Here is a 15,566-nt window from a genome sequence, read left to right as displayed (position 1 = left end):
TAACTGGATGGCCTACCTGCCTGTCAGCCTTCCATCTGTGCACACACTTATCTCGTGCCCTCATTGGTCATGTGCGCGTTTGTGTGTGTTGGAGGAGGGCTCTGTAAGAAGAGGCAGATTTCTTCGGCTGTGTATTTTCAAAAGCTGGTTTCTCCAAAATGACCTACCCCACTTTTAAATCTAAAGACATACATTTACAAGCTGTAATACAGGACTAGATGCAAAGATTAATTTAAATGTTTTTTTTTAAGGGCTTGTATATAAAAAATAATACTATAGAGAGCCAAAATGATTTAACACTGTTCAAAAGAGCATTAAGACTGTTTAAACAAATGCATAGCCCTTAAAAAAATGAATCAGAGGGACATTTGATCCAAACATGGATTCAAATCTACAATAAAAAAAAGCAGTTTCCGCTGGTGGTCTGCCTGATAAGACCTCACATTAGTCCAAACAACACGTGTCCAGGAAACGGCCTGTAGTGTTACAAATGTGCAGAAATGAGCACACATGCATTTCATCTTTACACAGGAAGTGCCAACGGCTAGAAATAAAAAGTAGAAAAAGAAATCTTGTCCTTGTTCTTTAGGAGCTAGGTTAGGTTTTGGTTGCTGGATTAGTTGTGGTACTTTCCCCTCCTTTCTTTTCCAAAGGCACTAAAACAAAGCTATCAAGGACTTTGTGATAACAGTGAGACCCAGACAGCACCTCGTACACTTTACCCTGAACTTGATACAAGCTTTGAATGTAGTAAGCACAGAGATGTAAACATATTAGACAAGGACCAAACCGAGGAGTGGGGGAAGTGTTTGGCTGCGCGGAGTGATGACAAACGGATTAGAAGAAGGGACACAAACAGTGAGGAGCACTCATTTGTCATTCACAATTTGAAACCTCTTTTTGGTCATTATCAGCTTGACCAACGATACGCGTTTTGATTCATGTTTACTAACAAACGTTCTCCAAATGTAGTCAAAATTGACAATAATTTTCCCTTGATGTTTTCCCTTTCACTCCAGGTCGTTCCCTCATAATGTACAGTGTGTGTGGGATTAGATTCTGCAGGTGTGGTTAAATCCATAACAAGAAACCAGCCTTGTCCACATAGATTAACTAAACAGAAACGTCTTCTGTACATCAGCCCAACGTACTGACAAATACATCTAATTTGAGCCATTGTCCATCACCAGGATCACACGGTCAGAGTAAGTACGAAGCACAGATGAGTTTCAACATTATCAAAGACAAAGACAGGGAATAGTGGGACACTAAGGTGACGAATATGAGAGACTGACCAGCAGTGTCATCGATATTCAGGCGCTATAAAACGGATCAACAGACCAATATAAGAAAAAAAGACTGAACATGCGGAGACAAACAGTTCCAAAACTAAAAGAATATATGGCTATGTTACAGAATACTTTTTAGCAAACGGGCGCGATATGTTTCTATTGCATTTATAAAGACTTTTTGGCTCCGTCTCTTCTATCGAACAGACTAGCAGACAACCACGAAAACAAATAATCATTCTGCATCTCTAGACGACGAACACACGCCTGCGTCTCGAGTGACAAAAAGGTGCAACGTCTGCATTTAAACTTTGGTCGGTGTGTAATGCTGGAGTAAGTCTGTCACACACATATCAATCTCATTTTCGGACCAAGGTGCAATTACAACATGTCTCACATATTCAGTAAGCAGGTCTACTTTGAAATCTATTGTAGTAAGTTGATACTACAGAAACAAAATACTGAAATCAAATAAGGACACCCACTCTTTCAGGCCTCTTGTCCTCTGAAGCTATTATCAGGAAATAGCTTTGACTTTGATCTTTAAAAAATAGGGCTTAACAAATAGGCCCAATCCTGATAGTTGTCAAATCACAAATCTGAGAGCAATTTCTTCTTGTTTCTCATAAACAAATGAAATGTTTCTGCTAGATAAACACAAAATCTAGCTGTGTGTGGTTTCATTTTAGTTTAGGTCAAAGTAATACTTCATCTCACCAGCAGGTGGCATCAAGACATTTCGTTATTGAAATGAGCATAACATTCAGTCAGAAAACAACTGGTATGTACTGTGAGGCAGTCTGAAAGCGGCCTATAGGTTGGGTTACTAACCTGAGTTTTGAAACAGACTGCAGGCACGTAAAAAAAGGATGCTGTGAATGCATCACCTCGTCATTATAACCTGATTTTATACAGTCAGTTATGATATCACTAATTTGTGGTAAAAAGACAAATCATTCTTAGAAATGCGTCATCAGTTATTCCTCAGGAAATGTTTCTGACTGCCAGGAAATGCGTGGTGACATTTTGTGTCCGTCTCAGAACCGTTCACCTTTGTGTGGAACAGGTTGTAATCCTGGTCTGGGCTTTGAATTGTGACTCTCCAGGACTCCAGATGACAAAAAAAAGTGCTCGTCGGTGATGGCGACGTTGGAGCTGAAGGTGAAAATGAAATATTCTGCGGACCGTCCCTTGGATTCGCTTTCCTTCCTCTCGACTTGCTCTGCCCTCCTCCTCTTCATCAGTCTCCTCCTTATCTCGCTTCAGATTAGTGTGGCAACGGGACGAGGACGTCGACGTAGTTGAGAGGGAAGAATCCCGACTGGTTGTTCAGCATGCCCTCGTACCAGTTCTCGTCGATCTGATTGGTCAGGGTGATGATGTCGCCCTCTCGGAAGCCCAGCTCTCCCTCGTTCTCTGGATCAAAGTCGTACAGCGCCTTACAGCTCGGCTGCTCGGGGGCTGAGGAAACCAGGGTGGAGAAATGACAAAATGAGGGTCAAATGAGAAAAACTCCTAAAATAAAAATACAGAATATCAAATTATTTAGTCGAATATATAATATTTGATTTTCCTAATATCGCCCAGCTCTAAGCCGCAGCAGAGACGTTTTCAGGGAAAAGCTTGTCACATTGCTCACATTAAAGGGGGCCATGTTATGCTTACTGGGGGTGTTATATAGCTTTTCGTGCATTCAAAAACAACTTCAACTTCAAAGCAATGCACAAAGTTAAAACCAAAACTTCCTCTGACTCCACATTACATGTCACTTGTTAGACGCTTTTATCCAAAGCGGCTTACATACATTCAGTACTGTGGACCATCCCCACAGGAGCCATTTGGGGTGAAGTGTCTCAGGGACAAAACGACATGCTGACTGCAGTGGGACTCGAACTTGCTATCCCCTGATTCGTAGTCCAGCACAATAACCACTGAGCCGCAGCCTCCACGTTTCTGTGTTTTACTGCCTGTCGTTTCCTCAATCTATCCCTTTCACTGTGACCTCACCAGAAGAGTCACACACAGCTTTTTTTGTCTCCAAACAATTTTCTCATTGTGTCCAGTTCAACCCCAGACTGCAGTGCCGGCTAGAGGCGGGGAAAGCTCTTTCTCTGTGTTTACCCCATACTGTATCAGTTTACAGGGACAGGAAAAACAAATGTAAATACGAGAGTGAAGAGAACCAACTCCGAAGCAACTTGAGATAATTCCAAACATTTCTCGAAAAGTAGGTCATATAAGAAGCCCAATCACTGCAGAGTTGTCTATTTAAGAAGTCTGACAAGCAGTCTGATAAACAGACTAGCTGCTTATTAGCTATAAACAAATATGAGCCCCATTTACATGAGTGCTTGTGAGGGGGAATGTGTTTGCTCTGAATATAAACACAACAGTTTATCTTGATAATGATCTCATAGCCAGAAATTAGGGGAAGAAAAGGGTAGTTTGGAATTGTTTTGAATGAACTAGGATTTGTTAAAGGGCTGCATGTTGAAAGTAATTTTGGACGGAGTCAGTGGTTAAGAATGTGTGAATGCTTTTAGTAAGTCAGGCTGCAGTATCTGAAGAACAGGATGTGAAAAGCATACAAAACCTCTTTCATGCAGTTAAAGTAAACGTGCACCACAAACCACCAATTATGTGTTGAACCTGTGAGAAGCAACTTGTATCCTACTTCCTACATTTCACACCAGAAGCTGAACAAACACACTAGACCGTTTCACCAGAATATTATGAAAAAAAAAACCGTCGTCCCACACTTTGTGACTCACACTGTCTGAGTTTCCGAAAGGACAATGCGGCCGAGTGAAAAGAAGGCTCTGATGATATCACAGGAAAGAGGAACAAGGTCAGTTGGAGAAAGGCCACATGACAAGGCAGGACACACACTCACACACTCACCCCCAACAGACGTCAATTTTCTCATGAAAAATGCATTTGAGAGTAAAGAATTCAGCGCTGACTCGACAACACAACAGGAGAAATGTGATTAACATATTTGTGCTCAGTGGCACTGATTGGTTGCAGCTCTTGAGCAATGCTGACTTTTTTCCAGTGAAGCTTCTGTTAGAATTCTTAGGAGAGTGTTCGTCGCAGGCACGCTACTTGGGCTGAGTCCATCTTGTGTTTGTGTAGAAACAGCTAGAGGTTTTTTTGCCGTTGGAACTCTGGTAATCAGCACTTTTTCTACACTTGTTTTTCTGCCTTTTTGTGTGGCTTTGACTCATTTCAAGGATCAAATCATTGCCAAGAAAGAGAGCTTATTTTTTTATCTTTGTTTTTTCATGATCTGCTCTCAAAGTTTTCATAGTAAAAACATTATCTTTGTTTTGGGCCTCACAAAAAAAGAGTCCATCTGCAGTTTCTTACCTGAATTGCGGGAAGGTGGGGGGGCCATTGAAGTGGAGAATCCGCCGTTTGAATGGTTGTCTAAACATTATCTTTGTTTTGGGCCTCACAAAAAAAGAGTCCATCTGCAGTTTCTTACCTGAATTGCGGGAAGGTGGGGGGGCCATTGAAGTGGAGAATCCGCCATTTGAATGGTTGTCTTCTCCGAAATCATAGATAGGTTTGGGTTTAGGTGTGTATTCACGTCTTGGGCGAGACTGAGCATCACTCATCCTAATCAAGAAGATACGTTGATTTTACATTTCAGAACAAATACAAAACTATGTTCCCAGATACCGTGACTTGAAAAGCTCGAAGGCTGCACACTCGGATGTATTTCATATTGTGTTGGTCTTTGCGTCTTTACTGCACCTGTCTCTGAGTTTGTCAGAAAGCTCCTCCAGCACCTGCACCGCCTGCCTGTGGTACTGCAGCTGGGACTCCACCAGGGAGGAGAGCTGGCTCACCTGCTCTATCTGCGCACACACACAAAATCAGCACATACAGAAGATAATCAGAGTCACTCTGCTTAGGTTACTGTTTTTGTCATTCCAGTGAATAAACAGCTCCATTTTCTTCTGTATTTTTGATAAACAGCACATTTCATGAAGGCTGCCGTGGACAGCACTTCAATGTGATCCATCTTAACTCATGTTCGACTTTAAGGAACATTCATCCATATCTCCCCAGTTAGTACACCTTGATTTCAGAATATTTTCTTAAAAGTATCATTCACGCTAGGGCTGCTCAATTAAAATCGTATTTTGAATCGCAATTACGATTTTAGCTTGCAACGATTATGAAAACAACATAATACAAAAAAAAAATTACATTTTTTTTTTTTTCAGTTGAATTATACTTAAAGTTCAGGGTAATCAACTGTTCAAAACATACTGTTAAAGGTGGGGTAGGTACGTTTGAGAAACCGTCTCGAAATACACTTTTTGTTATATTCCATGGAATGCTCTTAACATCCCGATAGCAATGAATATCTGAAGTGCTTTGACAATAAATCCATAAATGTCAATGTGGAAATTCATTAAAAAAATGTCATCTGTGGAAGCCGTAGTACTGTAAAAAGCACGACCAATACTTTTAGCCGGCCCGGCTAAAATAACTGGATGGCCTACCTGCCTGTCAGCCTTCCATCTGTGCACAAACTTATCTCGTGCCCTCATTGTTAATGTGAGCGTTCGTGTGTTGGAGGAGGGGCTCTGTGAGGAAGTGGCAGATATTTTCCGGCTGTGTACTCGAGCTGGTTTCTCCAAAATGACCTACCCCACCTTTAACATTTTTTTTTTCAATAAATGGATGTTTTCAAAGTAAATGGATAATCGTTTTTAATAATCGTGATATCAATTATTTACCCAAATAATCGAGATTATGATTTTTGCCATAATCGAGCAGCCCTAATTCCAGCTCAAATTTGACATACATAGAATATAGTCGTGGGGAACAACATATACCTAAACTGGAAGTAGACAACAGACAGACTTCCTCACAATATCAAAAGTAATGTTCATATTAAAAGGGTAAACTAGTGTTGCACTCGGCTGCATGCTCCAAGCTCTTTGTGTTCTTCTCACTACAGCACACACCTGCATTTATGTGCATGGCAAACAAATATTCATTCCTAACCCTGAATGGGGTTTAAATGTCAACTAGAGCTATTGAATACTTTTATTATCTCCAGTTTGATTGTTTTACAGGTGTAACTAATAGCATATGTTTGTTGTATGGGTGTGTATTGACTAGGTATGCCAGAAACTGACCATGATCAAAATCGAAAACCGGACAGCCCAGGCGAATAATAATCTATTATTCCACGACCGCACCCCCCCCGCGGGAGAGAAAGAAAAAAAACTCTTGCATTTGACCTCATTTGCACTTGTCTCTTTGAAGTACTTCCACGAGGAACTCTTCTTTCCTTTGTTCATCTTTAGTTGTGTTCTCACTCCAATAAATCAATCGCACGTGTGATGGAGAGGGGCGGGGTCGTTGTGTAGCAGCGCAGCGAAGGGCTCCAAGTTTACAGTAAAACAAACTGGTGGTGTGATCAATGGCCATTTAGAATTATTAATACTATTATTAGCATTAGTCTATATTTTGTTTGAAACTAAGCCAGGAAAAAAACAAAAAACTTAAAGAATAATAAAAAAAAATATAAATAAAATCGAATTTTTAAAATAATTTTCGATTATGGTGACTAACGAATATTCGAATAATCGCTGGCACCCCCTAGTATTGACTAACAGTAAAAGTGAGACTCAGTGTAGCTAAACAATAAAGCTACAGATTAGATGTTTCAACGGTTTCTCTGAAGAGTGGAAATGTTTTTTTCTCACAGTGTTCAAAGTGGGTTAAATGTACCAAATGCTGTGTTAAGTATGACTGGCTTTCACCCATCAGAAGTGATGTTCTTATCTGAGGAAAGGGCTAACACAATAACCCCTCGTTGTACTTTGTACCTTTTTACATTGGCTTTTATTTCTATTTGAAATGTGTGTGATGCGCTCTGTTATTATGTTTGTTCCTTTCAGGACTCCACGTGGTCTGTGTTTTGTTTTTATGTTGACCTTAAATGTATGCCTCATGTGATTATTGTATTCATGTTTCTGTGGACTTAATATGAACTTTTTTCACTTGTGAAGCACTTTGTGAAATCTATTTATGTGAAAGGTGGTATAATAAATAAACGTATTATTATTTAACGATGGATTGCATAGAGGAAGAATCAAGTTTAAAATAAGGATTCAGGAAAGACTAACACAACAAACTAAACGGTATTAAATCAGTCCTCACGTCAGTCTCCAGCAGGTTGTACATGCTCGTCTCAGCCACTTCCTTTGACTCGTGAAACTTCTCTAAGGCCTGCCGCAACTCCTCGTCTGGAATCTTGCCCTGACGTTTTTTCTTGTAATCGTAGTCCAAGCGGCGTCCTTCCAGCTTCTTCAGGTGATGCTGACATGGTAAGAGGAGGAGGCACAAAGGTCATCACTATCTTACCATTAAATTCAATCTGACAATATGAAGAATGTATGTTGTTATTATACCTGTATCTCTCTGAGGTCTTTGTCACAGAGCCCTTGCAACGGGTCAATGAAGTTCTGTTTGACATCGATATCTAGGGAGTCTTTCACTTCTGCCATTCTCTTCATGGACTCTCCAACATCTACTAGTGCTCCGCCTGAGCCACACACAGAGATTACTAGCTCAGTGACATACATTTATATTCGACTGCCACAGAATCAATTCACCATCAGACCACTCATAAAGTTACGGATAGCATCCAACAAAACCAAACACACACAATACATAAAATAGTCAAAAAGCATTTTGAAGCACTGTTATCCGTGAGTGTGCCACACACACACACACACACACACACACACACACACACACACACACACACACACACACACACACACACACACACACACACACACACACACACACACACACACACACACACACACACACACACACACACACACACACACACACACACACACACACACACACACACACACACACACACACACACACACACACACACACACACACACACACACACACACACACACACACACACACACACACACACACACACACACACACACACACACACACACACACACCTTACCAAAGTTAGTGTCCTCTCCGAGATCCCGTCCATACTTGCCCATACACTCCCCGAGCAGCCCCTCGGCCTGGGGGTAGCCCGGGTTCTTCACCTGGCCGCGGATCTTCGACATGGTGTTCAACATGGACAGTTTGGCCCGTGACGCTGCGGAAGGGATGTGAAATAAATATCATCACAGTTTAAACTTGAGATGCACTGATCGACCCGCTACCGGTCAACACAGGCTGTTTGTCAGATGATCTTTGCACGTCGAATGTACATGCATGTGGCGCGTGATTAGTGCATGTTTCTAACAGAGTGGCACAGACAATAAAAATTCCAGCACGCACATTCAAATCATTTTGTAGTGTGGAATGATGGCAATAATGATGCGTGGGTCGTACTAACTACCTAGAAAAAGGGGGTCAGCGGTTCAAAAAAGGGACAAAGCATCAAAGCTTCAAACATTATGAGTGACAGTCCACCTTCTTACTTTTCTTTCCATATCTCTTTTTGTCTCCCTCTCAAACAGAAAACACAAACAGTCTAAATAATTGCATGGAAACCGGGTTTTTTCTCACCTGGGTTGGGCTGAAGGTACTCTGATGTTTTGGAGATTACCTCCACTACTGCTTTACTGGTCACATCTACTTTCTACGAAACACAGCAAACACACATACATCACACGTGTACAACAGAGCTACTGTACTAACCACACAGCTACAACTAAATAGAGACAGGCCCCACTGTATGCTCATTGGATCATACAGGAAGTTTAAAGTATTACAAAAAAAATGTAAAATGAGTCATTTTCATTCTCATCAAATTTCGATACCGTACAAGTTATGTATATTATGGACATAACAGTAACAACTGGCTGTATGAAGCCTGAGAGCTGGAGGCTTTCTTTAGCACTCTTAATATCTTTTTATATTAGATGTGTTCCTGTTTTGGATGATAAACTAAATCAAAAATGTTAACAAAGACTGCAAACCGTAAAGATGTGCATTATCAGTTAGCGGCAGTTATTTTCTGGATCAAACAATAACAAATGGTCTATAACATTTAAATTCACAGGAGCCTAATGTTATGTCTTCAAAACTGTTTTGTCTACCCAGCAGTCCAAACCCAAAGACAGTCAAAGAACGATCATACCAGAAGACTAAATAAATCCGCAAATATTCACCTTGTAAAAGTTGTAAAATGTTGCTTGAAAACAAACTGTTGTTGATAGACTTGTTTCTGGTGTCATCAAGCGTTTTAGAGAGATTTAGCAACGTGTTTTCGACCATCAGAAGACAATGTATTGTTTTAAATGAGGTTCAAACATCAAGAGCAAAGTCCCACAGGCACAGCAGTTTGCTTGTTTACTGCGTGTAAACCTAACCACGCAAAGATGCCTCTCTTACCCGTTCCAAGTCTCTGAAGTCATCATCTAGTTTGGTTCCTTCTGCACCTCCGACTTTCTCACTGACCAGCTGGAGGGAGAGACGGAAAGAGAGGGAAAGGCAGGAGGAAGGGGGAGAAAAGACACAGTACTCATGAATTAATGCTTTCTATTTGAGTGTGGAAACAAGTTCCTTTCTAATTAAAAAAACACATTCACACGCCTGCTTTGGGTAGAAAATTAAAAACGGAACTTTACACCAAATGTATGTGATCACCGTGAATGCCTGTGTTTTACCAAACCTTCCTTTAACTTAACTCATCAGGTGTCTTTAAGATATGATTTTAGAAGCATATCACAGTGTAGCAAAAAGATATGAATCCAAAGAACAACAAGAGCTGTGTTATGTCATTCCTGTTGTTTTGATTTTGCAGGGTGAAGAAATGTTGCTCCAGCAAACTCTGTTAAAGTAAAACATGTTGACATGAAACCCAACAGAGAAGTTCTGCATGTCATAAGGCCACAGACACGAGTCTAACAAATTGAAAAAGTGTGTCTTTTGTGTGCTTTTTTACATCCTCGTCAGCTAATTCCTAAAAATGTGAGCAGGATTCATGCTTTTTCAGAGAAGCCACTCACAGAGAACTGGAAAATGAATGAAACTGTTGTTCTGGCTTTGAGATGCTTTGACTTCAAGATAGTGAAAACCTTGAGTGCTGTGTCCCTGAGCTGCATGCTTCCATAACTGAGTTTCTCTGGCACACAAAGACAACCCCCAACACAACAAGTTAGATCATAAAAAAAAAAGTCCTTGGTTACAGAGTCACTTGCAGACTTTCTGCAAAGACAAAAGCAAACCACAAGGATACTTTTACTCAGGTGTATGCCATGTGTCACACCAGGGTGTAATGAATCTGTGTTCATCTGGTGCATTTACGTTTTCAGGGAGGTTGTTACAACCCGGCTTTTAATGTTCAATTGTTTCCCCTACAGTACTCGCAGGGGGAGCACTGTCTGGACATTTAATTAAAGACTGCAAAAGAGGCCTTGAAAGAGGGATGAGTCATTTTGAAACTTTAACGCTTCAGTAAATGTTTCTAGAGTCGTTGATGTGAGAGACGAGTATTGCTTTCCTTCAAAATACAGTATATTACCATCGAGGGATTCTTTTAGAATTTTAACAGATTACTTTTTAGACAACTGCATAGTTGTAGGAGCTAGGCTATAAAACACAGGCTAAGTAATGTGTCACATTTGTAACCAACACCTTTATATTTTTGCCAATTGATCAATTTTGGTTAAAAGAGGAAGACGACATTTTTCTCTACATTTTCAAATGCAGTCATCTGTGATAGAGCTACGGCAGTTTGAGTCATTTCCTACAAACTGCTGTTTAGGATTGCTGGAATTAGCACTGGGTCTGAGGGAAGTGCTTATGAGTTAGAGTGTGTAATGTAGATTTACATCAAAGCTTTAAGTATACAGATTACATCATTAGGGTTGTTTATCTTTCACTTGTTCTGAGAAACAAAGAAATGAAATACATCATGTTCACTCTTTCCCCAGCAGTGGCTGTTGGGGAACCTCCACAGCTGAGTCTCTGCTGTGTGTGGAAAGCACATGACCGGGGGCCTGGGGGGGCTCAGGTCACAAGTAAAGATACACCATCAGCTCTTAACATTTGACTCCCTACATCTGGGTTAGGATTGCAGTGTGCACTCCTACGTTTGTACCATCTCATCTTCTCCAACGCCCTAGTCTGTCTTACAAAACGTTTAGGGGTAGGTAACACATTTCATTTATGACAGGTTTTACAGTGTTTATTTAATAAGTCACTAAACTTGAGATATGCATTTTGTCTGACGTTGGATTGGGAAATTGAAGCAAACAAAGTGATGCGTTAGCCACTTATAAATCTTCTGCAAATGAAAACATCAAGTTGTCATGTGAGTGTAACGTGCATATTGACATGCACACAGGCTCTAAGGACTGCAGCCCAAACACATCCACACAAAGGTTCTCAACTGGAAGTTTTGGTATAAACACACATAGCTACACAGAGGGATCAGTCTATAACATGTATCCTCTTCATTATAATAACTAGGTATTTGAGCTACTAGTAGTACGGTAGTTTCTTAAATGCTACTACATTATCACAAAGCCTAGTTTCAGGTGTTTTTCCAAATCACTTGAAGACTGAAAGACAAAGAAGGGTTTTACATTAAATGTGTAGATACCAGATGAAAAGCAAGTGAAAGTCATACAATGGCAGCCTTGTGTTCATCTATATTGTTGACTTACATAGCATTACACACATCAGCTGGCAGGCAAAACATTATTTTAAGCTATACATTTCTTTCAAATAAAATACTTGTTTTATTTGTTTAGCATTATGTGCTTTATTGCTATTGTAAAAGCCAATATTTGTAATTTAGAAAATGTAAGCGCAGAACAAAAAGGCTAAAATGAAAACATCCTACAGATTAGAAACAACATTGTGTCTAGAAAACCAGGTCAATCAAAACCAGGTCAGGGAGGGTGGGTTGAGATCAAAGCTAGATATAAAACTAAAGATCTTCAACCACAGTGTCTGAGCAACACACATTTCAGAGGAAAAGATGTTCCTGTTACCAGGTATTAAGCATATCAGGGATTGTACGTTTATATATTTGTCCACGTTCCTGCATCTTAAATTCAAATAGCAACTCTTTCCTTGTTTCTAGTATTCAGTAAGCCAACAACAACAACAACAACTACCATTTCCTCTTTCACACAGAAGCCTGTCACCACAGTATTTCACCAGCACCTGTATGATGGCTTTACCTACTTTGAGAGCAATACTTTCCTAGGTGGGGGATTAGAATACAGAGCGATTCTCAGTCATGGGGATTAATCCCAGATAACATGATGAACATGATAGATGAAGTCTGCATTCTGCACCACACTCTAATCTACCTTTCATCGACACATCTGTAACCTACTGCGTCCTGATTCAACTGTGTATTAAGACTCAATATAATGAAAAAGCTAGAAACAGTTAAGGGCAATTTAGAACTGTTCAGACACACTCCTAACACGAACAATGCATTTCAACTTTTTACCTCGCAATAGTAAAAGTAAAAAAAAAATAAAGATAGAAAATAAAGCACTAGTTATTGTTATTTACACAATGACTACTTGGGACTTTTGAAATTGGTTGTCTGGTGGGTTTACATTATGTTCTGGTAACTGAACACTATAATTGGACACCTCTGCACAGCTGTTTTGTGCAGTATGAAACTAAAGGCAAGGCCAGCAACAGTGAATTTTAAATGAGAAATCCACACGTCTACTGGTTCATTGCATCACTTTGCTTCTGAGTCAACCATTACACAATTAGAAACAGATAACTTCTTTGGTATTATCCCTTAGTTAATGTTTGATGTTCCCAATGTGAGCATAACTTGTCTTTTTTTCCAGCTATAACATTAAGCATTTGAGAACCAGAAGACTAAATGAAGTTGATAAACTGCACAACTATAGCCTAAACTGTCTAACTTAGTTGTCTCCATTCAGGAGTAAAGATCACTCCAGCCGTCACACCTATTGTGTTAAGTTGTTGATTTAACTGCCCTTTGAGACTAGAAATTTCAGGTTTCTAAGATTTAGTGTTGAGAGTAATTCTTAGGAAAATAGATAACAGCAAAAGAGAGACAGAAAAGCAGAAAAACAAGGATGTTTGAAGCTACAGGACACAGATATCATTTCCACAGCCAACTTCCTGCATGCCTCCAGTGAAGAAAATCCAAGCTATGTCAAGTATTATTGACTCTAGTGGAGCTTTGGCAATAAAATCAGCTGCATTTCAGGGAAATAAAGGGAAAGGACACTATTTCAGCCTCCTTCTCTGCATCAATACTTAGATCACTTTCACTAATCCACTTAATCTCCCACAAACCCCTTTACTGATCTGTTTCATGCAGACAACACTGCTAACACGACCGCTTCTAATCATATTATTGTTCATCATAACTAACCCAACAGGGATCTGAGTCTGTTCCTGACAGGAAGCTAGGGCAGCAACCAAATGTCTTTCCTGCTTAGATCAGCAGGGGTAGGAAGAAAAAAGAGACTGGAAAAAAATATTTTTGAACCGTCCCCGCCCATGACTAAGAGAGCTGGGCAAAATTAAAAACATTCGCACCAAGGTTTAGACCTGGTTTAGACACTGAAAGACGGTTTATATTCATATCAGGCCGTGCCATTTCTAACCTATAGGTATTTTAAATGTCTCTCCTAAGTGGCCTAGTTATCGATCTGTGTCACTAAACAAAAGACTAAACCAGCTGGAATAGGTAACTTGGTCTTCACTGCAGAGAAGCATTACCAAAACCTTATGTTTAGGTTACACTAACTCACAAAAGAAAATTATCTTCCTTATAATAAAGACAACTGTTCACTTCATGTGTCTCTCCTTAACTGCCCCTATTATTGATCCGGGTAACTAAACAAAAGATTAACACAACACTGCTGGACAATAGGTAACTGGGTCCTCACTGCAGAGAAGCATTACCAAAACCTTAAGTTTAGGATACATTAACTCACACAAGTGAATTATCGTTCCCATTATAAAGACAACCGTTGTGTCTGTTTATAATGCATTACTTTTTACTGTATTGTTATTTTATTCTCAGATCCTGACTCACCCTTGGCAAACAGAGCTAATGTTTACCACAGGATGTGTACTTACTGAATCTGAATTGGTGCACTGCTGGGTACGTTAGCTTAAAAAAACACAATATGAAATACCTGTACACAGCTAATAGCACAAAGACGTCCCTTAGCATTAGCTCAAGATAGTTAGTTCAGTTAATGCAAAACATGTCCGAGAGATGCTCATAAAGTTTAAGCTGTGAAAGAACACAAAGTGCAAACTAAAAATAACACTGACATTTAACACACTGGTACAAAACGTTTCCAATAATGTTAGCTTCCGGGCTGTCACCACACAGTTACAGCTACATTAACAAAGCGTTATTAACAATAGCCAACTATAAACTACTAGCTAATAATGCTAACTAAAGCTACCTAGCTACATGACAGTTAGCTAGCTAGAAGAAAAGTTTTGCAAACCTGGCTGGCTTTATAAAACTGCTTCTTGAAGCCCGCTACCGACATCTTGAGCTCCGGCTTTGTCTTCAACTTCCAACGGAGGTGTAATTGGTTTTAACTAAAGTTAGCGTTATAGTTTGTTAGAAAAAAGGGGACCAGTGCAACAAATAAAAAAATGTTTAGCAGGAATCATAGGACTGCACAGCCGTCACTCCGAGTCGGGACACGCCAACTGACCACGTCAACGTCGAGGATTATTGTTCCCACTGTCACGGAAGATAACGGAGCTAAGTTTGCAAAAATACAACGAAATATCGTCCGAACTAATAAAACATCTAATAGAAACTTGTAAGTTATACAGGGTATCAAATCTGGACCAGCCACTTTGAAGAAAAATCAGTCTCTCGAGTTTGGATCAGATAGTAGCAGACGGATCTTCCGTTAGTGCACCCCGCCCCCTGCTGGATGGAGCAGGAAACCCCGTCTGTCTGCTGCCGGGTTTACAGACCAGATGTTCAAAGCCTCAGGCAACATCAGCCTTTTTTATGTCTAGTGAAATAACTAAGAGGTCCTTATAAATACTAATGAAATTGACTTTTATATATAAATACATTAATTAATTAATACATTATCTTACATTTAATTTAGCCGACACTTTTATCCAAAGCGACTTAGGTGCATAAACCATAAACATAGTATTTGCTTCACGTAAGTCAAACCATTGTAAGTGCACCATGTCTAACATTGTAGGTGCATATTTAGATACAGACCAGATGTTCACAGCCTCAGG

General features: G+C 39.9%; 1 protein-coding gene across 2 annotated transcripts; it reads right to left on the bottom strand.

The window, feature by feature from the left end:
* Positions 1–193: 193 nt before the first annotated feature.
* On the bottom strand, positions 194–15,212 carry sh3gl1b (SH3-domain GRB2-like 1b). 2 transcript variants are annotated; one of them, XM_079656588.1, is made up of 10 exons: positions 14,798–15,212; positions 9,708–9,776; positions 8,880–8,952; positions 8,320–8,463; positions 7,730–7,863; positions 7,479–7,637; positions 5,049–5,152; positions 4,777–4,910; positions 4,061–4,108; positions 194–2,750 (listed from the first exon to the last, which is right to left on the bottom strand). In XM_079656588.1, exons 1-10 carry the CDS (start codon positions 14,840–14,842, stop codon positions 2,557–2,559), a joined length of 1,104 nt encoding a protein of 367 aa, XP_079512714.1. In that variant the 5' UTR covers positions 14,843–15,212; the 3' UTR covers positions 194–2,556. The 2 variants fall into 2 exon arrangements, with proteins under 2 accessions (XP_079512714.1, XP_079512715.1); XM_079656589.1 differs by lacking the exon at positions 4,061–4,108.
* Between the last annotated feature and the right edge of the window lie 354 nt (positions 15,213–15,566).

The sequence above is a fragment of the Notothenia rossii genome, assembly GCF_949606895.1.
Source record: "Notothenia rossii genome assembly, chromosome: 1".
In the NCBI taxonomy this organism is placed as follows: Eukaryota; Metazoa; Chordata; class Actinopteri; order Perciformes; family Nototheniidae; genus Notothenia; species Notothenia rossii.
This window is presented reverse-complemented; position numbering and strand designations above follow the sequence as displayed.